General features: G+C 56.5%; 1 protein-coding gene across 2 annotated transcripts in view; it reads left to right on the plus strand.

The window, feature by feature from the left end:
* Nucleotides 1-25,371, plus strand: part of TTBK1 (tau tubulin kinase 1) — a 37,485-nt gene extending 12,114 nt beyond the window's left edge. The window contains exons 12-15 of one of the 2 annotated variants that reach the window (XR_007462725.1): nt 1,999-2,560; nt 19,787-21,378; nt 22,044-24,405; nt 24,767-25,371. Coding sequence is in view for 1 of the 2 variants with exons in the window: in XM_049653712.1 (XP_049509669.1) it covers nt 1,999-2,560; nt 19,787-21,378; nt 22,044-22,434 (2,545 nt within the window). In the remaining variant the exon portion in view is untranslated. Of the gene's footprint in view, nt 1-1,998; nt 2,561-19,786; nt 21,379-22,043 lie in introns of both variants that reach the window. The other variant, XM_049653712.1, reaches the window with a different exon arrangement.
* Nucleotides 25,372-27,169: the final 1,798 nt, after the last annotated feature.

The following is a 27,169-nucleotide window of genomic DNA, read 5'->3' on the forward strand; positions in this document are numbered from 1 at the left end:
AGGGGTCTTTTCCCAAGGCCCAGCCTAGGAGGGCCCAGTGTGCCTCATCCCCATCTCATTCATGGCCCCTCCTCTGGCTTGTGCTCCAGACTGCACTCTGCCTCTGGGATGGGGCACGGCGCCCCTTTGGAGCACGGCAGTACTCAAGACAGGGGAGCCCTACACCAGTCCCCATGGCACCCCCAGGACAGAGGGATGTGGGCCCTGTGCTCAGGTGGCCAACAGCCCTCACACATACACTCACACTCACACAGGTTGGCCTCCCTGGGACTGAAGACCACATTTTCATCCATGGTAGCCCAGAGGGTTCAGGAAACAAGGAGAACTGAGGAACGGCAGTTTGGAAGGGATATCAGTGGAGAAGAGAGGTGGGAATGCCCCGAACAAAGACAGTCCTGAAGAGCAAACTGGTTTGATTCAGAATGAACACCTTGTTTCAGGGATGATGGGAAGAGGAGATGGCTGAGGAGAGATTTTCTGGAAGGGAAGGTTCAGGATCTCGTAGGCAGGGCAGAGGGTTTGGGTGGGCTCTAGGACACCTGGGAGGCAGGAAAAAGTATGAAGCAGATGGGATTTGGATTCTCCTTCTCCTCCTTCTCCCCTTTTCTCGCCCCCCCTTTTCCCCTTCAGCCCCTCTCTCCTTTGTGTCCATCAAAACAAACCATGCTCTCAGGAAAGGAAGCAACACCAGCCATTCGCATGGGAGCATCAGTGTAGGACCCTGGGTGGCCCACCTCAGGGATGTTTGTATTTAAAGCCTTATTAAATCAAAACAAATCTTGTGGAGAGGGAGGAGTTGGTAGGTCCCACAGACCAGGGCAGGGGGGTGTTGAGAAAGACCCACAGTGGCTCTGAACTGCACCCCTCTGTCTCACAGGCTCAAGGCTGCGGGAGAAAAAAAAGTCAGCCCCCTGCCCACAGCCTGAGCATGAGGGTGTGCACAACCCCAGGGGAGCTAAGCCTCCATGGTCCTCGGTGGGGGCACCCTGGCCTTTGTGTAGCTTCCTGAAGGCAGCAAAATCTTCACCTTGGCACTGGTACCCTCCCCTCCAGTTGAGAACCTCTGGAAGTAATGTGAGGTTCACAGCACAGTGTAAGGTAACAACGGAAGAGGTGTCCCAAGGTAGGATCACTGCCCCAGAGTGAGATGGGACCCAGTCCCTGGCTGGCAGGGCTCACGGCCTCGTGGGGAGACAGGTATGTAAACACACGTGCTCCACTCTGTGAGGACAGGGGCGCACAGACAGTGCTGGGAAGGCAAAGTAGCCCCCCAGGCAGGATGGAAAGGCTCCCCCCACAGGAGGTGACATCCAAGCTGCTTGGGACAGCAAAGGGTGGAAGGTCAGGCCATGTGGAGAGAGTGACGTGTGTAATGGCACAGAAATATGAGCACATGCGCAATTTGGGGAAAAGCCAGTGACTCTGACATGGGTCCGGCTGGGAGAATGGTGATACTGGGCCTTAGTCTGGCTGCTTGAGTGCCAAGCTAAGCAACATAGACTTTGTCCTCGGGGCTGGGAGCCACTGGAGTTTGCTAGGGGTGGTGAAACCAGCCAGCCAGACCTGGAGGTGGTGGTAGAAGAAGCAAGGGCCAGATGGGTGTGTTTGCCCTGGAGGCAGCCTCTGACGGAGTGTGAGCACTGGACCAGCAAACATAAAGTGGGCCTTAGGGAGATTAAGTTTCCTGGCTGGTCCAGAAGGGAGCGTTCCTTGGGCACAGGAACCAGGTTTTATTTTCTGCATGTTTGTATTCCTGGAACACAGTAAGCATTCAAATACATGTGTTGAAGGGAATGAATGCATGAATGGATGAATGAAATCTTTGTGGGGAGTGAGGTTCGGGGGTGGTAATCTAGGAGGTGACTGGGCCTGGCCCAGGGTGGGAGAGATGCTGTGGTCAGTAGGTTCTAGGGGTCACATTGCACCTGACCACCTACTCGAGTTCCTTGGAGATCTGGAGAGGCTTGGCACTGAGCCTCCTGTGGGCTGGCTTTGCAGGTCACGAATGGATCTGCCCGGCTCACCCTCGCGCCAAGCCTGCTCTTCGCAGCCGGCCCAGATGCTCTCAGTGGACACAGGCCACGCCGATCGGCAGGCCAGCGGCCGCATGGACGTGTCAGCCTCCGTGGAGCAGGAGGCCCTTAGCAACGCCTTCCGCTCAGTGCCGCTGGCCGAGGAGGAGGACTTTGACAGCAAGGAGTGGGTCATCATTGACAAGGAGACAGAGCTCAAGGACTTCCCCCCGGGGGCCGAGCCCAGCACATCGGGCACCACGGACGAGGAGCCCGAGGAGCTGCGGCCGCTGCCCGAGGAGGGCGAGGAGCGGCGGCGGCCAGGGGCAGAGCCCGCCGTCAGGCCCCGGGGACGAGGCATGCAGACGCTGGCTGAGGAGGACCCTCGGCAGATTCCAACCCAGCCCCTACCACCCCAGCTGAGCCAAGCTGATGGCCGGTCAGAGACGTCGCAGCCCCCCACGCCCGGCAGCCCTTCCCACTCGCCCCTGCACTCGGGACCCCGGCCTCGACGGAGAGAGTCCGATCCCACAGGCCCGCAGAGACAGGTAAGGTTGGGCTTGCACCCACTCCCCACCCCTGGATGCCCATAGTTTTTGCCTGGAGTGCTCTTGATGTGCTCCTTGTGTGCTCTATGGGGGTTATTGAATAGCACCCAACAGTTACAGGCTGTGATGAAGGTAGACAGGTTTCAGGGTCCAAAACCATGCTTGGGGGACAAAGCTTCCAGAGAAGGCACCCTCAATGTTCTGAGTTGAGTTTTGCATTATGAGCAGTGTCAGCCAGGTGACAAAGCAGGAGAAAGGCCTCCCAGGCCAAGCAGACAGTGTGTACAAAGGTCCGGAGGTGGCAGTCAGAAAGCACTGCGCTGATTGCATGTTGCAGCAGATGAGGCTGAGGGGTAGGTCCCTGGCTCCATCCTGGAGGGCCTTGGGGCTGAGCTAAAGGATTAGAGCTTGATTCTGAGGACTCGGTGAGCCACCCAAGGCTTTTAAACAGGGGTGTGACATATGTTTACCTTGGTCCTCTTGAATGATCCCTCCGGCTGCTGTGTGAAAACGGATTAAAAGGTACAGAACTGCCAGTAGGAAGGCCACACAGCAGGTGCCAGCAAGAGAGTGCCCTGGTGGCTTGGACCAGGGTGGGCGCTCTGGACGTGGGGCAAGGTGGACAGAACCAAGAGGTGTTGGGGAAAGAACTGAGGGGGCTGTGAGCAGAGGGTTCCCGGCTGAGTTCTGGATGGACAGCAGTGCTGTCACTGGTGGTTTTGAAAGGAGCATGTCTCCTCTGACGGGCTGAGGAGGGCCAAGGAGGTGATGCTGGAGGGCTCTGGGACTGTGCCGCGTTCCACTCAGTCGCCCCACGTTAGGGGTGTGTACCAGGTGGCTCTGGGAAATCCAAGGAGCAGGGCCCAGGGCTGGGGTCAGTTCTGCTGTGTGCTCAGATTGGGAGGCCCGGCCTGGGAGCACGCGGGTGCCCTGGAGAAGGGCAGCTCCAGGCAGGGCTATGTTCAGGCCCCATCCCCACGTCTAGAAGAGAGGGCCTCTGAGCTGAGATCCCAAGGGGTGTGCGTCTTAGCTGTGCCCTGGATTCTGGAAAACTGGGGACTCAAAAAGTGGGAACTGTGAGAGAGGTCCTAGCCAACCTAAATTGGAGGCTCAGCCAGGGCAGAGTACAGGCTAGCATGACTGTTGTTGACCTAGACATTGTGCCCACCAGGCCAGCACTGGGTAAGCAGAAGAAGCAAGATCGGTTTGCGATTCCACGTCGCTCCCCTCTCATTTTTTCCTGCATTCATTCATTTGTTCAATACCTAGTCATTCCACACTTGCTGAGCATGTAGCCTGTGGCAGGTCCCAGAGGCACCAGAGGTCATTTGCACCCACAGGAAGTGCAGAGTCTAGGAGGGGAGACTGACAGTGGTGGTAGAGGGTAGAGAGAGCCCAGAATCCAAGTCAGGAGGCCTAGATTCTGGACCTGGGCTCTCTGCTGGTCCCCTCCTGGTGACTGCAGGCCAGTTGAGTCTCAGAGAGGGAGCTGAGCTATCTGGGAGGTTTTTCTCACCTTCAGATTCCTTCCAGGTCCTGGGAAACACCCTTGCTTTGGGGAATTCCAGCCAAGGGGGTAAGGAGAAAGAGTTGGGGAAGCGGGCGCAGGGGACTTGTTCAGTCTCAGCCTTGGGCTCAGGTCCTGCTTGCTGTGGACAGGCAGTGAGTTGTATGTGTCTGGAGGGGGCGTTAAGTGTTTGGGGACTTGGTTTCCCCATAGTGCACGACAGCGAAGTTGGTTGGCATTCTTTGGCTGTGTGTGTGCATTTCTGTATCAGCTCAGCTCAGGAGCACACATGGGTGTGGGTGTGCACACACAGTGGTGCATCTGTGGAGCATGCAGTGGGTCTGCAAGAGCGCAGGGAACCCTGGGAGCCGAGATAGCAAAGCTGGAGGGCTGATAATCATCAGAGCAAAAATTCTGGTGACAGTGACCAGAGATGCATTGCTCTTAATGCCTCTGTATTTCACGTGTGTCCCCCCCCCCCCGCCGCCCGGCGCTTCAAAAGGTAAGGAAACCAAGGCTGGGAGGGGCTAAGCCTTTAGCCCAAGATCACCAGGGGGCAAGAGGTAGAGCTGGGTGAGCGCTGTCTGAGGCCTGTGAGTTTAGGAGAGGAGCAAACACAGGCCAGAGAGAGCAGCATCGTGTAGGGTCAGAGAGAACCGGAGTACTTATGTGTGTGAATGCACGTGTATGTGTTCACCCGCTGGCTGGGCCACATCAGCAGGTGTGCCTTGGGCACAGCAGTGTGCACGGTGGCCTGTGTGTGTGTGTGTGTGCGGCTATGTGTGAGCACACGGGGTGTGACATGTTTTACCGAGTATTTCAGTACAGCACAGTCCAGGTGAAGGAGACAGAGACCCTCCTTGTCAAGGGCAGAGGAAGACGGAGAAGTGGACTGGCACATTTGTTCCTTCTTTCTTTGGTCTGAAAGGAGTCCTGAGTCCAGGCTATGGGGGGGTTCCCAAGACTGGCTGCACACTGGAACCACCCTGCCACCTTTCTGCAGGGAATCCCCTCCTAGATCTAGCTTGCTCTGCTCAGCATCTGATGTGTGAACTTCCTCATAACAGTAATCCTTAAAGATACAAACACCTGCAACACTGTGGGGAGCAGGGACGAGGATAATGTGGAACCAGGCGCAATTTTAGAGCATCTATTGTTCCTTGGTGTGAATGCCATGATATGTTAAACTTTCTCTTTACACACACACACTGCTTTCTTCTGCAGGCAATTTAAGGTGCAAATTAGTAGTGGCTGGAAAGCTAAGGCCGAGGGGAAGGCAGCAGAGTGTGTGTGATTTGGGGGAGAGATGTTTACCATCCTTTGCCGGTTGTCTCTGGCTGATAACACAGCAGGCCAGCATTCTCTGAGTGCATGGACATTTGCTTGGCCGCCACTAGAGCATTTCTCTGCCACGTGCCAGGCAGCGTGCTGGGGGCTGGGGACAAAGATGAATAAGGCTTCACAGTTCTGCTCTTTCAGAGCCTGCAGTTCTCAGGCGTGGGTGGGGATGCAAAGGTGTGGACATGGGTGTTTATTGGCAAGGGCCATAAAGCGGAGAGCAGAGAACTTTTCTTTGCTAGAAGGGGGGGCCTGCCTGGGAAGCTGGGTGGTCTCGCAAAGGTGGCACTTCAACCGGGCATGGAAGGCAAGTGAAGGGCAGGAGCACGCTGGGATTAAGTCCTTCCGGAAGCTGCCACACTCTGGCTGGGGTGTTAAACTCAGACTGCGCACGTGTGCTGCGAGGGGAGCTGTGGGCTGGTGTCTCTATCGCTTGGATGGAGGGCCTCGGACCCCTAACCCTCAGTGCAGCCAGGACCGCCAGCTCAGAAGGAGTTGGAAGGAAAAGCAGGGTGGGGCCAAAGACAATCCTATCAGAATCTTCTGTCTCCCCCTCTCTCTGATGGAGGCTCCATGTTGGGTCCCTGCGTCCCCATTTGACATCTATAAGGGGGCACTGGAACTGAGTGTCCTGGCCTACCCCACCCCACCACTCCTTCAGCTTTCTGGCAGCTGGCCCAGCCCAGTCCTCAGGACCCACCAAAAGCTATTTAAACTGACCTCAGTCACAGGAAGAGCTAGGGGTCAGGATGGGAAAGGTCTGGTGACACCCCAGTCACCATTTCCATCCCCACAGGCCTGGGATGCACAGGCCCACTTTCCCTTTTCCTTCTCAGGGTATGAGGCCAAGAGGGCACAAACAGGATTCTTCCAGATATCTGTGAGGTGGCCAACCCCCTCCCACCGGCTGCCTTGTGGCTCCGCCTTGGAGAGGACTGGGGGAAAAGCCACTTTGGAGAAATGGTTTCTGTTTGCCTCTCCTACCAGTCCTCTATTCCTTTCCTCATTCTCAAGAGTGACTTAAAGGATAATGGAACAGCTCACATGACACAGCATTTACTCCAAGGCAGTCCTAAGTGCTGTGCATATTATAAACACCTAATCCTTATAACAACCCTATGAGGTGGGAACCATTATTACTCCCATTTACAGGTGAGGAAGCTGAGGCAGGAGAAGTGAAGTAGCTTGCTTGAGGTCACCCAGGTAGTGAGTGGTAGAGCTGGGATTCAAACGTGGATAGCCGGACTCCAGAGTCCTACCATTCTGCTACATTTTGTTCACTGAGACCCTGGCATCCCGCTGTGGTACAGGCAGAGGGTGTGCAAGGAATGTTCTCTGGACCACGTCATGAGGAGTAAGGAGTACAGCTGGGGAGACAGATGGCAGGTAACAGTTGCAGAGGGGCCTTCCTGGGGGGGGAGGGCGGAGGACTCCTCAAGCCCAGAGGGAACTCTGAGCTCCCACAGGCTAAGGCAGGAAGAAGGCTGCCCAGGGGAGGTGAGTGACCAAGGTCTCGGCAAGGAGACCGAGGTGTGAGAAGTGCCAGAGAGGAGGAGGACTGGGAAGGGAGTTGGAGGCCAGAGGCTAGGTTCTGAGGTTGGACGGGGCAGTGTGCACCCCTCCACCTGGCCGACCCTGCCCCCCGCCCTGCCCGGGACGCCAGCGCCGCAGGGGCTGTGAGCGGTGGGTGGCCCCCCGAGACGGAGCTGTCGAGTCTGTGCCTGACGCCTCTTTTCCCTCCACTCTCTTGGTCTCTTTCAGTTGGAGGAGGACAGACTCTCGGGGCACTCCCTCCCGCGGTACAGCCCTCTGCGACGACTGGCGTCCTCCGTGTTCTCCTCCTCCACGCTGGAGACCGAGCATTACCCTCACCCTGGCGGCGGCGGCTCCTCCGGTTCCCTCATTCAGCGCAGCCGCTCGGCGGAGAGCAGCCCCGTGCGGGCGCCCCACCGGCGCCATGCGCCCCTCGCCGCCGGCAACCACAGACTCGTGCCCTCGGTGCTCCGCATCTCGCGGTCCCAGCTGCAGCAGGTGTGGGCCCGCTTCACCCACAAGACCTAGGCTGGGCTCCCCCCCCTCCTGGAGGGGGCAGGTGGGGGGGGTGGGGAGCAGGCAGAGACCATGGTTCCTTCCCAGGTCGCAATAATCACACACTCACACACCCCATCCCATCCCCATCATGCAATACAGCCCCATATAACGTTGGCCCAAGGTACTGTAATGCCCACCCCCACCCCCCAACGTCTCCCTTTGCTTGGTGCCAGCCAAATGGTGCAGGGAGGGGTGGGGCTGTCGGTGCGCCTTCAGGGACAGGACAGAAGCACTGGGCTGGAGCCACTAGTGGTCCAGAGTCCGGTGGAAAGCAAGGTGTCAGGGAGAAAAGGCATGCTGGGTCAGAGTCGGTCTGGCATGGAGTTCATTCTGTTTAATCGGTGACTTCTTGGCATGGCGGGGCCGGTTCAGCCCTGGGGGAGGGGGCAGAAGATTGAGACCCTCTCCTGTAATGTGTCTGTTTGTGTGGGGCAAGGCATGTGGCCCTGTGTATGAGCTGGGGGCCTAGTCGGCCAGATTTGGGGCTCGGTAGAGAGTGCCTCTGTACTCAGTGATGTGAAGGGAAAGCAGGCTTGTGATCCAGCGAGTCTTTCCCATGCCCTTGTCACAGAGGACAGAGCCCCTACCTCCCACATCTGACCCAGGAGGCCTGAAGCTCAGTCCCCTGTAGGCTGCCCTTGGCCCAGGGCATATGTGCCATCACCCCCTGGTGGGACTGGTTGCCCAGCTCGTTAGGAGCTGAGGATGGACGAATGGGGGCCTGGCGTCTGCCCCTCGGAGCTGGAGCCTAGGGTGAGGGGGCTCAATCTAGAAGCAGTGGCAGAGAGGGTGGTTGTTAAGGATGAGGCGGCACCTGTGAGCTCAGGACAAATCCCAGACAGCAGCAGCCCCACGAGTGTCCCTTTTAGAGGATGACTACTTCCTGTAAGTGCTCAGCCAAGCCAGTTGGCCCCCAGGGACCATGGTGAAGAGGGAGCACAGGGTAGGCAGATCACACGGGGATCTGGAGATGGGTGCCAGATTGCTATGCCCTTTCCGCTCATTTCTCAGCCCCCAACCTGTCACTGCAGGGACCCCCAAGGTTCCCTTTCCTCATTCCTGCCCCTGTCAGCCAGCACCTCTGTTTCTCTGGGTAATGGAGTAGTGGTGGGGAGGGTGCCAGGAAGGGTAGTGCCTATGCCTATTTAGAAAGGGAAGGAAGGGTTGAGGCCTGAAGGTTTGCAAAATATTTATTGCAGTGAGACTGTGTTGGTATATATGCTTGTGTGCATGCATGTACACTTGTGAGTGTGAGTGTGCTTATATATGAATATTTGGGCATGTGGCAAGGCTGCCATGGACAGGTGCTGAGGCTGTGCACTGCAGAATTCCAGGGAGTACCATTTACATAGATCCTAATGTGAATGACACCCACTGAATTTGCAGTGTGGCAGCCCTATGTGTGTGGGTGTGTGTGAGTGTGCACATGTGTGTGTTAGGGAGTCAGAAAAATATTTGTGCAGTCCTTGATAGTTTCCTATGTACCTACTCTCATCCTGGCTCCTCTCTCTACCCCCTTTTCCCCTTGACTCTTCTTCCTTCCCAGGTCAACTCCCTTCAACTCCCCAGCTATCTCTGGTTGGAGTAGAGGCCTCAGCATCCTTGCCCCAACTTGGGGGTGTCATAAGTGGGTGGGCAGTGCTGTTTGGCTGAAATGTCCTCACGGCTGGCTGGCACTGTGTATAGCTCATTCACATGAGCTATACCCACACTCACTACATTCTTTTCTCCAAAATCTGTTCTTATCTGAGGATGTCTGGGCCAAGAGCACCTTCCTAATCTAGGAATGAAAGCCAGACTCCTGCCCTAGTACTTGTGCCCCACTCCCACCTCATCCCAGCTGCTTACTTTTGAACCTCCCCAAGTTCAAGCCTCTGTTGCCCTCCAGTGTGTTTTGGGTGGCTCTACATCCTGCTGTGGCAGAGGGGAGAGGAGCGGCAGGGTAGACCCTTTGAAGAGAAAGGACAGAGAACACAAAGCACAAAGGTTAGGGGGTGGGATGGACAGCAGCCCCACTCCCGCCTTCCACATTCTGGCACTGCCCCCTTCCCTTCCCCCTACCCTCTGGCCCTCTTCCCATCTTCCCTAGCTAGTGGCAGAGGGTGAAATGAAGGGGAGTCTGTCCACCAGCAGCTCTGAAAGTCAGCAGCGGTGGGGGCAGGGCCCCTGCTATCGGGGGTTAGATGAAACCAAGCACTCTGTTATCCGGCATTCCCTTCCAGAGGGTTCTGCTACCTGACCCTGAGCACAGCTCCCACTCGGTGACCAGAACCCTGAGGTACTCTAAGATCCCAAAGTGCCTTGTGACTTATCAAAGATGATGGCACTAGCTTCAGCCTCTGTTTTAGCATTAAATACATATTTCTGTTTCCAAAGCTTTTGGAGGTGGGGAATCCTGTTAAGCATTCCAAAGGTGGCTGAATTTTCACAGACACCCCTCCCCTCCCAAACTGATACCTGTGGGAGAGGATGTGTCCTTTAAAGTAAGATCGTGATTCAAACATTCTGTCCTTTAGGGGACATCCTTTTGCATACCCTCTGTGGTGATGGGGAGAGTATTTTGTAAGCCATAATGCTCTGAGCCAACAGGAGGTGATCCTGATAACATTATTATCTTTTGAGGGTGGCTCTGATTTCTGGAAAGAGCGAAGGCCATTTGGAACTACGTGTATTGGGTCAAGTTTATGCGCAGCTCGGTAGAGCCATGCATGCTTTGCGTGCACGAGTATAGTCGCTTGTCTGTAAGGGCCCAGGCTGGGTAGGGAAGTTGTGAGTCTGCGGTGTTGTTGGGCTCTTTTTCTGCAGGGTTTCCCAAAGAGGAGGTCACACACAGCTTCCCCAGGGGCAGCTTTGAAAAGAGGCAGCATTCTTTGCTGTACTTCCAAAATGGTGTCTTTGTACTTTATAGTCACACCCTGCATATAGTGATGGCTTCCAATTATTATTTTTAAATTTTATTTAATGACCAGTGGCACATAGTACTTTATTATGTGCCAGGCAGTGATTGAAGCAGTTCACAAAATTAACTCATTGAATCCTCATAATAGCCTAGGAGGTAGATCCCAGTATTACCTGCATTTACTAGATTAATCAGAATATTTAAGTTACCAAACATTAAAACACTCACCAATGCCGAATAACTGAGGTCTTGTTTGATAGGCATTTTAGAGCATTTTAGTCTGTGTAGTGGTCTATTTACTGTCCTTTCTGCTTGGCTCCTCCTTGCTCTACCTAAGAGGCAGGGAGTTGTCTAGAAGCCAGACTCTCCTCCCTTCTCCATTCCCACTTCGGTGTGGGATGGTGTCCAGGTGGGGATCACTCCAGAGTACCAGGGTCGGTTGCAGTGGCCGACCCTATCTCTCCAGAGACCCCACCCTCTCCATCCCACAACCCCAGGCATCCCAAAGCAGCTCTGGAGATTCAGAGGGTGGAGTAAGAGCTACAGTGAGAAGGCAGGTACTCAGAACCATGACCTTGGAGTATTTTGGACTGGGGTGGGGTGGGGGGGGGTGTTCCTGGGCTTCAGGCTCACAGGGGAGGTACTGGCATTGGTTAGCACTGGCCATGGGGATTTGAGCTGTCACCAACTCACACCTCAACAGGAGCCAAGCAGTGTCAGAGAGAGGGCAGGTTTGGGGACTGTGATAAATGGGAGAACCATCCCCCCCATCCTCAGCTCAGCCAATTGTTGCCACTATCTTCCAGTTTTTTTGTGTGTGAAATCTCCCAACTTTTAATTATTGGCATCTCATTAAAAAAAAAACAAACAAACAACTTTTTAAAGAAAAATCACTGTGAGCCAAACAAAACTGGCTTAAGGGCAGAGACTCTGAACACAATTTGCATCCTCTGTGAGCCTGAGGACTCCCTACCCTCCTCTTCTGTCCAAGGCTGCAGCACTTCAAGGGGGATGATGTTCCTCCCAGGAACTCAAAAATCAAGTGGGCTTCTAAAAGGAGGCAGCTTACGGCCGACCAGTGGGGGATGTGTGGCGTGTGCTGTGTGTGCATGTCGGTGACCTCATGGTGTGTGTGCCTGAATGTGTGTGTGGTCCAGTGGGCTTGTTGGGGTAAGTGGGGTCCTCCGGATAGGACCAGTATTTTCTCTGATGGCACAGGACCCGAGGTCAGTGAAAAATACTCTAGTAAATTCTCAGTAATGAGTAAACACCCCCACACACTCAAGGCAGCTTGGGTCACAGCAATAACCACTGATCATTCATCCCAACCACTAGCATCCTGAATCCATCAATCTCCCTCTGCATTTTCCAGTTTGGGGGGAAATGGGCATAGCCGTGCCCAGCATGTGGGGGAATGATGGGACCTTTGAGCCATGCGTGTACATTAACCCTTGCTTCCCCAGCCAAGGGGGTTGGGTAGACCCCTCCAATCCCAGGAAAAAGTAGGGGTCCTCTCTGTAGAGGGTCCCGGGACCCTCCTTTTCTCTCCTCTGCCCTGCCTAGATCCCTTTTTTCTGAGGAGGGGGTGGTGTCTGCCCAGCTAGTGGTGATGGGGAGCCTGGGCCACTGGATGGCAGAGGAACGTGGCAAATGTGTCTATATTGGATGGCCAGGGAAGACCATGCTTAGGGAGTGTGTGGGGGCCCCTGGCTGTGGGAGAATGCAGTATCCTCTGTTCTCTTTGGGTTGATTGGATACCTGAGAATGGACCCCTAAGGAGAGCCTGAACACCACCCCACCCTACCCCAAACTCCTCTAAGATTCCAACCCAAAGGGCAGGAATCTGCCCACTGCCATAGGCAGTCCTTGGTAACAAGGAGTGTGGCAAATCACTCTCCTTTTTCTTTTATGTTTACTTTTGAAAGAGATAAGAGTGTGAGCAGGGACAGGGCAGAGAGAGAGGGGGACAGAGGAGGATCCCAAGTGGGCTCTGTGCTCACAGCACAGAGCCCACCATGGGGCTCTATCCCACCAACCTCGAGTTCATGACCTGAGCCAAAGTCGGATGCTTAACCGACTGAGCCATCCAGGCGCCCTGCAAATCACTCTCCTTAAGTTGGAGGGCATGTCCCCAAAGTTTGCATTATTCCTATTAGGTACAGAGGTGCCTCCTGGGACTTGTGGGTCAGCCTCTGAAAATTTTAAAGCATCCTTCTCCCTAAGGGAGAGGCTCCCAGCCTGAGGACCACATCCCTCAAATATCCCCAATGGCTCCCCATACCATCCAGTGGGCTTCCTAGCTCAGGGCGCCCCGGAGCCTGAGTGGACCCCTTCCCCCCATGTAAAGAGTTAAGAAGCAGTAGGGGAGGAGAGGCAATGAAGCCCAGAGGACTATGGGAACCTTTCTAGACCTCTCCTTTCACTTGGCTCCGCCGTCAGTCCCGTAACATACCGTCCCTTCTACCTGCACAGGCTTTGCGGGTGCGGGGGGTGGGGTTCACCTTGCCACAACTAACTGGCCCGCACACACACGCACACTCCATTGCTGCGCGCACATTTCATCCACTCTCCAGACAGCAAACTAGTAGCCCCGGCCGGGAGAGCACAAAGATCGCGTTTCCGGGCACCCCTCGCAGGTTTATAACTACTGTAACGGGACCCCAACCACCACTTCCACTCTGTCCCCGCCCCCGGGGCCCGCCCCCACACTCCCGTTCCCGCGGCCAGCGCGCCACGAATGTATGGTACGTCTTTTTAGCTGCTACGCGCGCGACCAGGGTACCGCCCGACACCACCCCCCCAGCCCCGCCTTCCACGTCGCCCCGCCTCCGCGCGCGCCCTCGGGACCTTCGACCCCCTAGCCCCCCGCCGAGCTGCCTGCTGCTAAATACCCCTTCTCGGGGGTTAGCCCTCCCCGCCGCCCCGCCCTCGCGCCAAGTTTGTGTTTGCTTTCCCCTCCGCCGGCTCGCGGCCACTGGGTCCCCGACCCTGGGGCGGGGGCTCGCCCCTCAGTGCTTCCAGGGCTGGGGTGCAGACGAAGGGCTGGGAGGGGGAGCTGGCCAGTTCTCCCGGCTCGAAGGGCCCCCGTCGCCCCACCCCAGATTCCTGTTACCTCAACTGCCCACAGCCACCCCCCCCCCCATAATTGGCCTTGCAATTGGATGCCAAAGAGCCCAGAGTTGAGGGGGAGACAAGCTTTGAGCCTAGGTCTCTCAGAGCCACCCAACACCCCCTTTTTACCCACGCCTCCACGTCTGTGTCTCCTGCCCCACCCCACTCCACACTGCGGGCCCTGGGGGTCCCCAAACATGCCCCCACTTCCAGCTCTTCTCCCTCCCCACCCCCGAAAATAAAACTCAGGGACCAACATCTGCTTCCTTTGCACTTGCTCTGTCGACCCCTCCCCTCACCCACACTTGGAGGGGCTTCCGTGGGGGAGCAGGCGGGGTTCGGGGCCCTAATGTTTGCCAGTATTTAGCAAGGAGAGGGCTGGCCCCTGCCCCCTGAGAGGTGGGACTGGTGGGACGGGGAAGTTCAGCCCCGGGCCCAGCTGAGCCCCTTCCTTCCAGGGACCCAAGGATCCCCTCCCAGCGTTGGGAGCTGCTTCCTAATCGTGGTGGGGAGGGGAGTGAGGGATGGGAAGGGGGTTGGGGAGAGGACCCTTCCGGAGGTCCCGAATTCCAGCCAGTTTATTCCTAAGCCTCCCCCCTCCCATCACATCCCCCCCCTTTTGTACTGCAATAATACTGTATTATAAGCTTGCACTGTTCCCCAACCCTAGCCGCGTAAGCATGCACGAGAAACTCAAGACCACACACACACACACACACACACACACACGAAGATGGGACGCTTTTTTTTTCTTCCTCTTTCTCTCCGGGGTGCGTCCTCAGTGTACATAGCGGCGTCGGGGGGGCCCCGGGCCCGAGTGGAAAAGCATGCACTGAGCCCCCGCCCCTAGACTGCGAGTACTGTACAAATCCAACACTTGAAACCGACACGCACACGCGCGGCGCCGCCACGGGGGTGGGACACGGACACGCACCCACGCGCACACGGCCGCGCAAGGGCAGGGGTGGGGGGCGCCCCGCCGTCACGCGTCGCTGTGCGAGGGATCTTGTGCCTTTTTAAGTCCCTGTATGTTAATGCAGACAATCCGGAGAGCTTGTGTACTACCAAAACCTGATTAAAGACGCCTTCCAGGAACCTGCGCCTCGCTTGCTTTCTTTGATACCTCTCCTTCCTAACCCACCCCTCGATGCAGACCCCAACTCCGGGGGTGCCTGGCTGAGCAGAGGGCAGGAGCTGATCTTGCTGATTCTGGGATTGGGTGGGGGCAAATTCCAGATCAAGGGATCCAGCCCCACCTCTACCTCAGCTGCCCCTAAGACGAGGACCAATGGAGACGGGGAGGGGGACCCCAGGAGGTTTGGGGCCTAGTTGGACTCTAGCAACCCTCACCCTGTCTTCTTTCATCTGGAGGAGTGGTTTGGGGATGGACCCTGGTCTCTGGGGCCTGAAACCAAATTGCCAATTTACAGGAAGAGGGATGGGAAGTAGGTGGGTGGGCACCTAAATCTGTTCTCTGTGGATCAGACTATTGAGGCCAAGCGCATGTGCCTGCCTGCAGTGGGAAGGAGGCCAGGAAGCCAGCGGGCTCTGTGAAGGGGCCATAGGAGCCTTCCCCTGCCCCTCTGCTCTGATGGGGGATCTGAGATGGCCCTGGCCTGGGGGAGAATGGTCTGTCCAGGGGGATCAGTGTAAGAGTGGATTGTGCAGAGCCTGGGGCGGGGGTGGGAGGCTGACGGATAGAATGTGGGTTGAGGGAAGACCAGGTCCATGAGAGGTGTGGGACTGGAAGAAGGAGGATTGCCGCAGAGAGAGAGAGAGAGAGAGTGCGTGTAAGAGGGGAGGCTCTCCTTCCGTAGTCCTGCACCCGGCTCCTGCAGGTCTGCTGTCACAGTGCCACACTTCACTCCTTGGGGCCTAAACCAAGTGTGAGGGCAGAAGGGTAAGCTAGAGCTGCATTTCTTTCCCCTGAAGCATTTAGAATGTCCTCATGCTGTGAGCTCCGGGGCAGGCAAGGATGGGTTGGGAGCACTGAGACCTGGGATTCAAGTGTGCGAGGATCTGCTTAGACCCAGGGTAGACAGCCACCTTCTCAGGTCTTCTTACCCCTCCCCGCCCCCAGATGAGCATCAATGGCCAGTGTGCCCAGGTGGGTGGCCCTGGGGTGGAGGAGTGCAGGGAGGGCCGTGGCTTGGCAGGTGTGGTTTGAGAGTGGAAACTCGGATAGGTAGCTGAAAGGTCTGGGAAGGGCAACGGTGGTCAGAGTGCTACACTGCCCACTTCTCATCTCTGGTTCCAGGTGGGGGAGTTACGGCAATGGGGGCTCCCTGGGAGGACGAGAGATGCGGGGCAATTATGGCAATGGGGGCTCCCCAGGAGGATGAGAGATGGGAGGTGTGCGCCAGCCTTGTGGGGGAGGGGTGGGATGTCCCGGTCCATCCTACAGCTTTGGTCACTCACCAGCCCCCCTTCTTTGACCTTGGGACTGTGGGCTGAAGTGCAGTGTGCAATGTCTGGGCTTGGCCAGGGTCCAGGCAGAGCTGCTCTCTGCACTCCATCTAGGGAATGGAGGTATGTAACCCATCCAGTCCCCGGCGTGGGGGGTCACTAGTGTCAAAGGCTGAGGAGAGCCTCAGCAGCAGGGAAAGATCAGAGGCTGGTCCATCCCTCCACTTTTCCTGTTGACTGGAGTAAATATGGATTAGGGCTGGACTCTGAAGCTGGGGAGGCCACAGTCTTGGGGTCTGGGCTCAGACCCCAGCAAGGGGAGGGCTGGGACTTTCATTCTCTCTGCGGGTCTTAGCTCCAGTGGCCTGCCTCACCTTCTCCATGATTCACCCTTACAGTAGCAGCCTTTTGCCAAACTCCATCAGAACCACCAGGGAGATTTAAAATAGAGAGATTTCTGGGCCTCGTCTCTGACCTACAGACTAGGGGTGGGGGGTAGGGAATAGGACTCAGGGCTCTTTAGGTTTAAAAAGCACCCCGAGAGACTCCAGTGCCAAGCCAGTCTGGAGAGCCACAATAAATAAATTGGAATCATAAAGGGTCGCTGACCTAGGAAGGGAGTAGGAAGGTGTGAGTCCTTCCAGATGCTGAGTTGCCCTTGCTGACACCCAGCACACTTGCTGCCCTCTGAGCTGGAATGGGAGAGTGTCACTGCTGTCCCCCTCCCACGGTATCCACAAATCTACAGGGCCAAGCACACAGAGGCTGTCTAGTGAACTCTGGCTGAATGAATGAGCACAGGATGGCATGGGCAAGTGGATGAATATTCACTGGGCTCAGGCATTCAGGAGAGGGTGGGGGAGGGTGAAGGGGACCTCCCACTCTCTGAGGAAGGAGGAACTTGAGCCCAGGCCTGTCCTTCCCAACATGGAGCCAGATGGGGAGAGGTGGAGGGACTCTGAAATGGAAAATCCAGTATGCTCAGGCCCTGGGTGGGCTTGTCAGTGATCCTTAGGGCAAGTCTGTCCCTGTTCTGAGGTTAAGGTTCTTCCTGCTAAAGGGCAGAAGGTCCCAGGTTTCCCTGCATGGGAGGGTGGGAGGCCAGTGAGGCGATGGAAAGAGTTTGGGGTTCTGGGCCAAGTTGGTTGATGTGCTTTGTGAAGTGGGCTTGCCAGTGCCTCTCTCCAGGCCTCAGTTTCCCAATCTGACATTGTCACTGATGCCTGATTTCAGTTCTCATCCCTCCTCCCTCCCATGTAACAGAAGGGGAAGGCTTTGAGATGGAAGGAGAAGGTTCCACCTGTGATCATCTAACATGGACACTGTGAACAGAGGGTCTGTCCTATGGATGGGGCTTTTCTAAAGGGTAGAGGGAAAGGTAGTTGTGCCACGGACGCTCAAAGTGTCAAAGATGGGACAGGGAAAATAGGCAGAGGTTCTGCTGGGTGGGTGAGTTCTGAGCTAGACAGTAGGGAGACATGATCAGAGCTCCGTGTCTGTCTATAGGTACCTAGCACTCAGTACGAGCATCTACACCACAGTGGCAACTCACCCAGGGTCTCACAGCATCCCCCTCACCTCTGCCCAGTCTTTAGCCTTACTGTTGGTAACTAAACATGACAAAGGGCCCCCAGCACAAGGCCTGGCACAGAACTAGGGCTTAATATTTGCTGAATGAATGAATGAATGAATGAGAATAGTGTAGAAAAAGAAAACAATTGCTGAGGACTTCCAGCCTGGATGTGAAGGAGAAAAAGCTCTAAGGCCATCTGGTGCCTGGCTCAGACAGGGTGTGCAGGGGTCCTGCCTGGGGTCGGATGCTACCCCATCTTGCATGCCCCCAACCCTCATTACATCCTCATGGATGGTCTGATCATGCGAAAGATTATGGCAGTTGAGGAGAGGAAAAGTCACAGCCTTGGGCAGATCCTCAGACTTGGGGATTCCCACCTTCCCCTCCACCAGCCTTTGGCTATTTGCAGAAACCTCAGCTGGGAGAGGCCCTCCTTTTCTCACCACCCTATCTCCCATAGGTGTGGCATCCAGGCATTTCTGGGCTTACAGAGGGAGGCAGTGATCTCCAAACCAGAGAAGCAGGGCAGGGGGCAGGAGGTGGGGGTGGGAGGGAGCTGATATTTATTGAGCAACTGCTATACGCCAGACCCATTGCTTATCTGATCTCATTTATGATCACAATCTCTGTGGAGTATGCATTATCCCAATTTCATTTCCTAATAGAGAGATTGTACACTCTGTGAAAACAAGGACCATATCTATCTCGTTCAATACCTGATGCACAGATGCATAGGCTCTAACATGGTGGCCAGGACAACAGACATTCTAGGACTTCTTCTTGAAGGAAGGAAGGGAGGAAGGGAAGAAGGGAGGAAGGAAAGGAGGAAGGAGGGGGGAGGCAGGAAGGGAAGAAGGGAGGAAGGGAGGAAGAAAGGAGGGGGGAGGGAGGGAGGAAGGAAGGAAGGGAGGGAGGAAGAAGAGAAAAACCCTCAGGGAAAACAAGTAGAAGGGAGGGTGATGATGCCTGCTTGGTGGGTGGACAGGAAGGTGTTTTGGAAGGTTGTTTTAAGCTCAGTCCTGGAGGAAGAATTTGTCATGTGCCCAGAGGAAGTGACAGGGACTCAGGCAGAGGGAACTGCCAGAGGGAAAGACAGCAGTGTGAGAACCATGATACATTTGGGGAACTTCTGGTGGCATCAGCATGGCTGGAGCACAAGGCGGGGATCAGAGGGCACTGATGGAAGTGAGGCTAGAACTGAAGGTAGGAGCCAGACCAAGGAGTGAGAAACAGGATTGTCATGTGCCAAGCCAAGAACTGGAACTGTTTTCTGAGGACTGTGGGGGCTCCTGTAGGTTTCTGCAGGTTTGAAGTGGAGAGAGAGAGGATCAGATTCAAGTTTCAGGAAGATTACTGTAGCAGCTGTCAGAAGGATGGGTGGGCAGTGCGGGAGGGACAAAACAGGCCACCGGCTGGGGAACCACCAGGCAGATGTGCCCATGTGCTCTGCAGCTGCTGAAGTCCTGAGAAGGTGGTCAGGGCTTTCCAGTCCAGAAGGGAGGAGGCTAAGGGGAGATGTGGCAAGAGCCTAGAAAACCAAGAACAGGCCATCACATTGCCAAGCTGGACAAAGCTTCAAAAGGGAAAACGTAATCAACTGGAAAGAAACTGCCCTTCTGTGAATTCCCGAAGGAAGTATGGACTCAAAACACACCTGTAGAGGGCTGGAAAGTCTTGACTGACAGGAGGGTAGGGGGGCTGGAGTTCCAGGGGCCCAGCCTGCATTTTGGGGTGTGGAAGACCGCCGAACTTTGCCCTTGTCCTCCACAGCTCTGATGGCCCTAGTGGCCAGCTCCCTGGCTGCAGAGAAACTGTGCCCTACAAGGAGGCAGTGAGGGCTGACCCAGACACTTGCTGCCCCCCTCCAGACCTGATTTCCTCATCTGTCAAAGGGAGGGTTGATCTACATGGCGGCTACGATGCCTTGCAGCTGTCATTGTCTTCTACTGACTGAACCAGAGCTGGCCCTGGGTTTTGGAGGCAGGGAGAAGAGTGAGGGAGATGGAATATGGGAGACAGAGAAACTGCCAGGATCAGGGCCAGGGGTCCTCAGGGGAACTGGAGCATGCACACAATCCTTCATCAGAGATTTACTGAGCACTTACTAGGTGCCAGGGACCATTCTAGGCCTTGGGGGACAGAGCAATGAACAAAACAGATCCAGTGCCTACCCTCATGGAGCACACACTCTGGTGCACATGGCTGGGCACGTGGGCCTCCTAGCTTGTGGGCACAGCCCAGGTCTCCTTGGGCCCGGCAGGGTGGGTGACCTCAGCCAGTCCCTGTATGTGCCTCTTGCAGGTGTTCTCCGTGGCGTCCCCGTTTGAGGTCAATGGTCTCCCACGAGCTGTGCCTCTGAGCCTGCCCTACCAGGACTTCAAGAAAGACCTCTCTGATTACCGAGAACGGGCTCGGTTGCTCAACAGGGTCCGGAGGGTGGGATTCTCCCACATGCTGCTCACCACCTCCCAGGTCCCACTGGCTCCTGTTCAGCCTCAAGCTAATGGGAAGGAGGAGGAGGAGGAGGAGGAAGAGGAGGAGGAGGAAGAGGAGGAAGAGGAGGAGGAAGAGGAGGAGGAGGAAGAAGAGGAGGAGGAGGAGGAAGAGGAGGAGGAGGAGGAAGAGGAGGAGGAGGAGGACGAGGAGGAGGAAGAGGAGGAGGAGGCAGTGGCTCTAGGGGAGGTGCTGGGGCCTCGCAGTGGCTCCAGCAGTGATGGGAGTGAGAGGAGCACTGACCGGAGCCAAGAGGGTGCCCCTTCCACGCTGCTGGCTGATGACCAGAAGGAGTCCAGGGGCCGGGCCTCCATGGCCGACGGGGATCTGGAGCCTGAAGAGGGCTCCAAAACGCTGGTGCTCGTCTCCCCTGGCGACATGAAGAAGTCGCCCGTCACTGCCGACCTGGCCCCTGACCCTGACCTGGGCACTCTGGCTGCCCTCACTCCTCAGCAAGAGCGGCCCCAGCCCACCGGCAGCCAGCTGGACGTGTCTGAGCCAGGCACCCTGTCCTCTGTCCTCAAGTCTGAGCCCAAGCCCCCTGGGCCGGGAACAGGGCCAGGGGCCGGGGCAGTGACCACAGGGGCAGGAGGAGTGGCAGTCACCTCCTCACCCTTCACCAAAGTTGAGAGGACCTTTGTGCACATTGCAGAGAAAACCCACCTCAATGTCATGTCTTCCGGTGGACAAGCCTCCCGGTCTGAGGAGCTGGGTGCTGGGGGTGAGCCGGGCCTGGAGGCACCTTCTGACGGGAGGGTTGTGGAGGAGGGGGCCTCCGTGCCCCTGGAGAATGGCATCGCCCAGTCAGGGCTGGAGAGCTATGTTCTGTCTGGACCCCCGACGGATAGTCCCTTGGAGGTGGCCACAGACTCACTGCCCAATGGCCCAGCCCTTGTTAATGGGCCAGCTCCAGCATCCCCGCTGGAGCCAGGCCCAGAGAAACTGGCCACTGTCTCCCCCAGCCGCCATGCCATGCCAGGCCCTCGTCCCAGGAGCCGGATCCCTGTCCTGCTGTCTGAGGAGGACACAGGTTCGGAGCCCTCGGGCTCACTGTCGGCCAAAGAGCGGTGGGGCAAGAGGGCCCGACCACAGCAGGACCTGGCACGGCTGGTGATGGAGAAGAGGCAGGGCCGCCTGCTGCTGCGGCTGGCCTCTGGGGCCTCGTCCTCCTCCAGTGAGGAGCAGCGCCGTGCCTCTGAGACGCTCTCAGGCACGGGCTCAGAGGAGGACACACCTGCCTCGGAGCCTGCCGCCCCCAGGAAGGCAGGGCGGGCAGCTACCACCCGGAGCCGGATTCCCCGCCCCATCAGCATCCGCATGCCCACGACTGCTGCAGCCCAGCAGTCCCCTGGCAGACCCCACAGCGCTGCCCCCGCATCTGACACAGCCATCACCAGCAGGTGAGAAACCGCTGCCAGCCCCAGGGTGGGCAGAGGGTGACCACAGAAGGCCTCCACCAGCAGGGGCCTCCCCAGAGCCAAGGTCAGGGCCTAGTGAGGATGCAGCTACACCTGTTCACCACCTTCCCCATTAAGTGTCTCTTCTGACTCAGGTCCCAGCCCTGTCACTGGGCTCAAGGGAGGGGCTACAGTGAACATGTCTAGAGGGGTGCCAAGGAGGCCAAGCTTGAGAAAGGTTAATAGGGGCCAGTGGAGCTCACATCACAGCCTCAGGTATGTCATGAGGCATTTGAACCCAAAGGATAAAGGGCAGAGTAGTTGGGAAAAAACACGATTCATATCAATGTAAACACGGGTACATTATAGAGCAGAATGTAAAATCCATGAGAATTTCAGAGATGAAACAGTGACGTCCAAGAAAGCCTGCAGCAAGCTCTTGGTGAGCAGCCTGGGAGAGGGTGGACTCTAGAGGTCCCGCCCTGGAGGATGAAGCACCAGGCCTCAGTTTATTCACCTGTGCCATGATCTCAGGCTCATCCAGCTCTGAAGACGCAGGACTCTAGGGCTCAGTGCCCAGAGATTCTGAAAATGTCTCTCCTTTTTTGTTTCTTTGCCTTCTTCTTTTCTCTTGCCTTCTGCACCCCTCCGTCCCCCTCCTCCCGCAGGCTCCAGCTGCAGAAGCCCCCAGGGTCGGCCGTTGCTGCTGACCTCCGCCCCAAACAGCCCCCCGGCCGTGGCCCGGGCCCAGGGCGAGCCCCAGCCGGCACCAGGCCCCCCGCCCCGCGAAGTCCAGGCCCCTCCACCTCTGCCGCGCCACGCCAGCCCAGCGCGTCCCCCCGGAGCCAGTCCCTGTCCCGCAAAGAGAGCTCCTCTCCCTCGCACCAGGCCCGGCCCGCAGGCCCCCCGCCCCGGGGCGCCCCGCAGGCCCGGGCCCAGCCTGATGGTACCCCCTCCCCGGGGGGCCCCAAGAAAGGACCCAGAGGGAAACTCCAGACTCAGCGCGCAGCAACCAAAGGCCGGGCGGGGGTCGCGGAGGGCCGGGCCGGGGCCAGATAATGACGCGCGAGGCTCTCCGCGGCCCCCCACCCTCACCCCGGCCCCCCATCCGCAGCCGGCCACACTGAAACAGCTCCCAGCACAGCCTTACGCGCCTGACGCGCGCCACCCGCGGCCCCAGCTTCCCGCCTGCACCCGCGAGGACGCGCGCCAGCATTCGCCGCGCCCGCCCGCCGGCCCGGCCGGAGGGGGACGCCTCGCCGCGGGGTGGGGGAGGGGGGGGAGCGCCAGGCTCCCGGTACTCCGCCCCCTCCCCGTGACCCCTGCCATCCCCCTGCCGCCCTTCGGGTGGGGCAGGCTCACCCTCCGCCCCGGGGAAGGCTCAGCCACTTTTTCACTGAGGACTCCACAAATGGGGACGCCCCCTCACCTGCCAGGCCTCTGCTGCTCTTCGTGCTCCCACAGGGACCTCTGCTTACACCTCCTGCGGCGCCTTTTCCTCCTCCCGGCCTTCTTCCAGCCCAAGCCCACCCACCTCCACTTTGAGAAAGGCAGCCTCAAGTTCCGGAAGTGGAAGTTCCAGCCTCCCCACCAGGGACCAATACCACAATCTCCTGGAAGCTGTGGTGGTCCAAAAGGCCTCCTCTTCTCAGCTGCTAGGCTGGGGTTGGGGAGCTGGGATCCAGGGGCCATTGGTCTACTCAGGTGTGAGGGGGCAGATCTGACCAGCCCCAAAGTCCGCTCCATTCTGGACACCCCTGTGGAAGATGGTGGGCAGGTGATTGGGGGGGGGGGGGCTGCTCTTCTGCACCCCTAGGGTGCAAAGTCCTTCTCCCCATAAATTTGGGTGGGTCCTCAATGGGAACCAGAGAGTGTGTGTGGGCTGCCTTCCTGGGCACATGTTTCCCAATGGGAAGTTGGAGGGGGGCTTTAAAAAAGGTTTCACCCCCTCCCTTGGCCTCCTGATCTAGTGCTCAGGACCCCTCACCATCAGGAACTCCTTCTTGCCATCTAACCTCAATCCTGCCTGCTGCAGTTTCAGCCAACTTCCCTCTCTCCTGAGTTCAGTGGAGGTGGAGAATGGCTGTTTTTCATCTTCTCTGCACTGGCCCTTTAGAGATTCATGGACTCAGTTCTGGCCGGGTCACCCTGTCTGTCCTCCTGGGGTGGAGAGTGGGCTGGATCAGACCATCATCTGGCCTGACAGCTGGCCCCTGGACTCAAGACAGAAAGGCCCTTCTAAGTCCAGATGGTATGCTTGTGTGATGGGTCCAGCCTAAGTCTCCTCCTCCCCCAGCTAACCTTTCAGCCTGTCTCCTCTTGTCTTAACCCCAACCCAAGCAGCTGAGCTGTCCCTGCAGAGGGTGAGGGCTGTGCTGCTCCATGAATGGATATGGGGCTTCCTCCTGGGTCTGGCTCCTGCATAGCTCATCCCACCTCATGAGCCTCAACTGCCTACATCTTGGCCAAGCAGCACACGGGCTGCAGAAGGGACAGCCGACCTTGTCTATCTGGGACAGGTCCCCTGCAGGCCTTCTCCATCCTCAGCACCCTCAGCCTCTGTCCCCTGGCCTGGCCCCTCTGTTCTTCTGTGAGTCACAGAGAACAAGGCTAGGCAACCAGGGGAAGAGGAAGAAAGGCCCCAGCAAGCCCCAGTGGTCTGGCAGCATCCAGCCACCATCGCTTAGAAGGATGCCCATGAGGAAGTTGGCCCTGGAAGCAGCCTGGTGGTGCCAGCTGAAGCCCCTCTTGGAGAGTCAGCAGGCTTGGGCAGCTGTTTCCACACCAAGGTGGTGGCTTCTCTGCAAACCAGCCCAGGGGAGGACTCCAGGGTGGACGGCCTTTGAGGTCCATCCCATGCTGACGCAGAAGCTCTCAGAACACTCAGGAAACCTCTCCGGACAGAGCCCTCTTTGTCAACCCAAGACCCTCCCAAGGCCTCTACTGCCCTCTGGGTCCAACAGAGGGGGTGGAAGAGGGGCCACTCCCTGCCACCTAGAGCTTCTCCGAATGACAATCAGCTCGTGCCAGGTGGGGACCAGGGCATGACCCCCGGTGCCCAGGTCCTGGGCCTGCTCCTTGCCACCAACCGAACCGTGAATGTAGGGCCCCCAGCTTCACCTCTGCCCCAGGACCAACAACACCCTGGTTTGGTGTTGGGAAGAAAAGGGGGCGGCCTGAGAGAGCCCCAGGCCCATCTGACCCCTAGCTTCACCCAGCACTGGAGCTGGGCAGAGACGCAAAACCCTGTCTGCTCTCGGGATTCCAGACCTCCCTAGGGCTCCCAACTGACCTCAGGCCTCTGCGTCATGGAATGTCACCAAGGTTGGGGAGGAGGGGTAGGGGTGAGTGTGGGAGGGGACTAGGGAACTGACTCTGCTCTTCTCCCCAGGAAGGATCCAGGGCAGAGGACACCACACCTCCCAGTGTCCCCACCCCCAGCTGCAGCCTCTTCCCCCTTGAGCATCCATCCCCTCCACCAAGCCCTCCTGGGCCTGAGCCCTTTCTCTATAAGAGTGCCACACCACCACCACCGCTACCACCACCTCACCCCTCAAGCACTTTCCCATCATGACAAACCTGTGTCATTGGCTCAGACACAGGTCTGTTCACCCCAGAACATGCCTCCCCTCCCAACCCACACTGTGCACGAAGCGGGTGCAGGAGAAGGGCCATGTCCCATTCATGTGGGCACCCCCCTTCCGGGCTCCTCACGGGGGCCTGGCTCAGTCTTCTCAGCTCCGGGGATCAGCCCTGGTGGGCATGGAGTGGGGGGCAGGGAGGTGCCCTCCCCCTCCCCCAGGGAAGCCACTGAAGAATGTTTACATGCCAAACAGAATGTAACACCCTCCCCCACCTCTTCCCAGTCACTGCATGGCCTCTGCCCACCCTGCACCTGTCCACCCCCACCCCAACACCCTGGAAGCCGCTGTCATGATTAGATCGGGTCTTGGAAGGGAAGTAGCCATCACACCATTAAAAAGCCTGTGGACCTTTCGTTCTGTTGGCCTGGACTCTTCTTCCTTTGGGGAAGAGGGAATAGCCTAGGCACTGTGGCTGGGAATGGGCAGGGGAGAAGAGTGCAAGTTGGTGGGCAAGTGGGAGTGGACTGCCATGGAGGCAGATTAGATTGTCTCTACGGAGATGGAAACAGACGCTCAGGACAGGAACAGATAAAGGGTCACACAGGTGGAAGAGGGCTACTCTCTGTCTCTGATAGCAAAGCCTCTGCTCTCTCAGCTCCCCTGGTTGTCTCTCCAAGGAGACTCAGAGTCTAGCTTTGTGCAGGGAGGAAGGGAGGAAGAATTTGCATTGCCCCAAAGTTAACAGACACAAGTGAGTTTGGAAAACCATAAAGCTAAAAAGCTCACAGGCAAGGAGAAACAATGGTCATTATTCTAGAAAAATCTATGGAAATTAGAAATGAATGCAGCCTATGACCTAGCATTGCCACTGACAGAATCGTATTATGGACTCGTAAACTTGTGAAATTCCATGTGTCCAAAGTTACTCACTGCAGCATTTTCCATGGAGCTCCCCAAACCTCATCTGCTATCTCACACTCAAAACATTCTGGAAATGGGAGTTTTTTCATTAGATTCACACAAACTCATGTGGTATCAAAACTTGACAAGACCGTTTATAGTCTTCATTAATTCCACTTATCATACATGTTTGCAATGGAAATATCAAGGTGTTTGATCCTATTAGGGTATTTCATAATATATGGAATACGCACTAAGTATGTATGTGTGTATACACACACACACACACACACACACACACACATATATATATAATTTTTAAAATTCGAATTCCAAAAGAATTCTCATCCCAATGGTTTGGATAAGAGACTGTGGACTTGTAAAAGCAAAAGTTCAGAGGCAATCTAAATGTCCACTAGTTGGGGCTGATCAGTACAGCATGGACAGCCATATGATGGGGACCCTATCACAGTGTACTGTGAGGCTCTACAGTGAAGGAGGTGTAGACACTTTGTATACACTTAAGGACTGGTCTCCAAGACTAAGAATAGGTAAAAGAACCATGTGTATGAGGTACAGCTATTTATAGATGAGTGAGGGATCTCTGGTTGCTTCAGGGAGGAAGGCTGTGGAGAAAGGGAGGCTTCACTGCAGTGTACTTGCGGTACCTTTTGTAGTTTGGACCCTGTGTTCACCAGGTGTAAAAATTTCCCCTAGGCAATACATAAACAATTTCTGTCTCAGGACAGGCTTCTGGCTGTGCCTGGGATCAGTGGTAAAAGAGACAGGTTCTGAAGTTCTACTTTACGACTCAGATGCAGCTCTGACATTCCAAAACCTGTGTAACCATTTCCTATTCCCCACCCTTGCCTCCTGGGATCCCCTTTCCTCTGACGTGCATGCCAGGGGGCTCTAGGTCCTAATTTACCAGACTTCAGTGGGGCCCCCACATGCTTTCACCTTCCTTCTTGTTTAAACATGTCAAAAGCAGGTCATATTTGTAGTATAAAAGCGAATGTTATCAGCATATAGAATAAAACAGGAAAGCCCCCTGTCCATGAATCTGATCATCTAGAGGTAACTCCTATAAATGGATTTTTTTAAATGTGTGTGTGTGTGTGTGTGTGTGTGTGTGAGAGAGAGAGAGAGAGAGAGAGAGAGAGAGAGAGGCAGAGAGAGAACGGGACAGATCATACCAAGTGAGCTCTGTGCTGACAGCTTTGGTGCTGACAACAGTGAGCCCGATGAGAGGTCGAACTCAAGAACCGCAAGATCACGACGTGAACCAAAGCCGAAGTTGGACACTCGAC

Source organism: Panthera uncia, assembly GCF_023721935.1.
Source record: "Panthera uncia isolate 11264 chromosome B2 unlocalized genomic scaffold, Puncia_PCG_1.0 HiC_scaffold_24, whole genome shotgun sequence".
Lineage (NCBI taxonomy): Eukaryota > Metazoa > Chordata > Mammalia > Carnivora > Felidae > Panthera > Panthera uncia.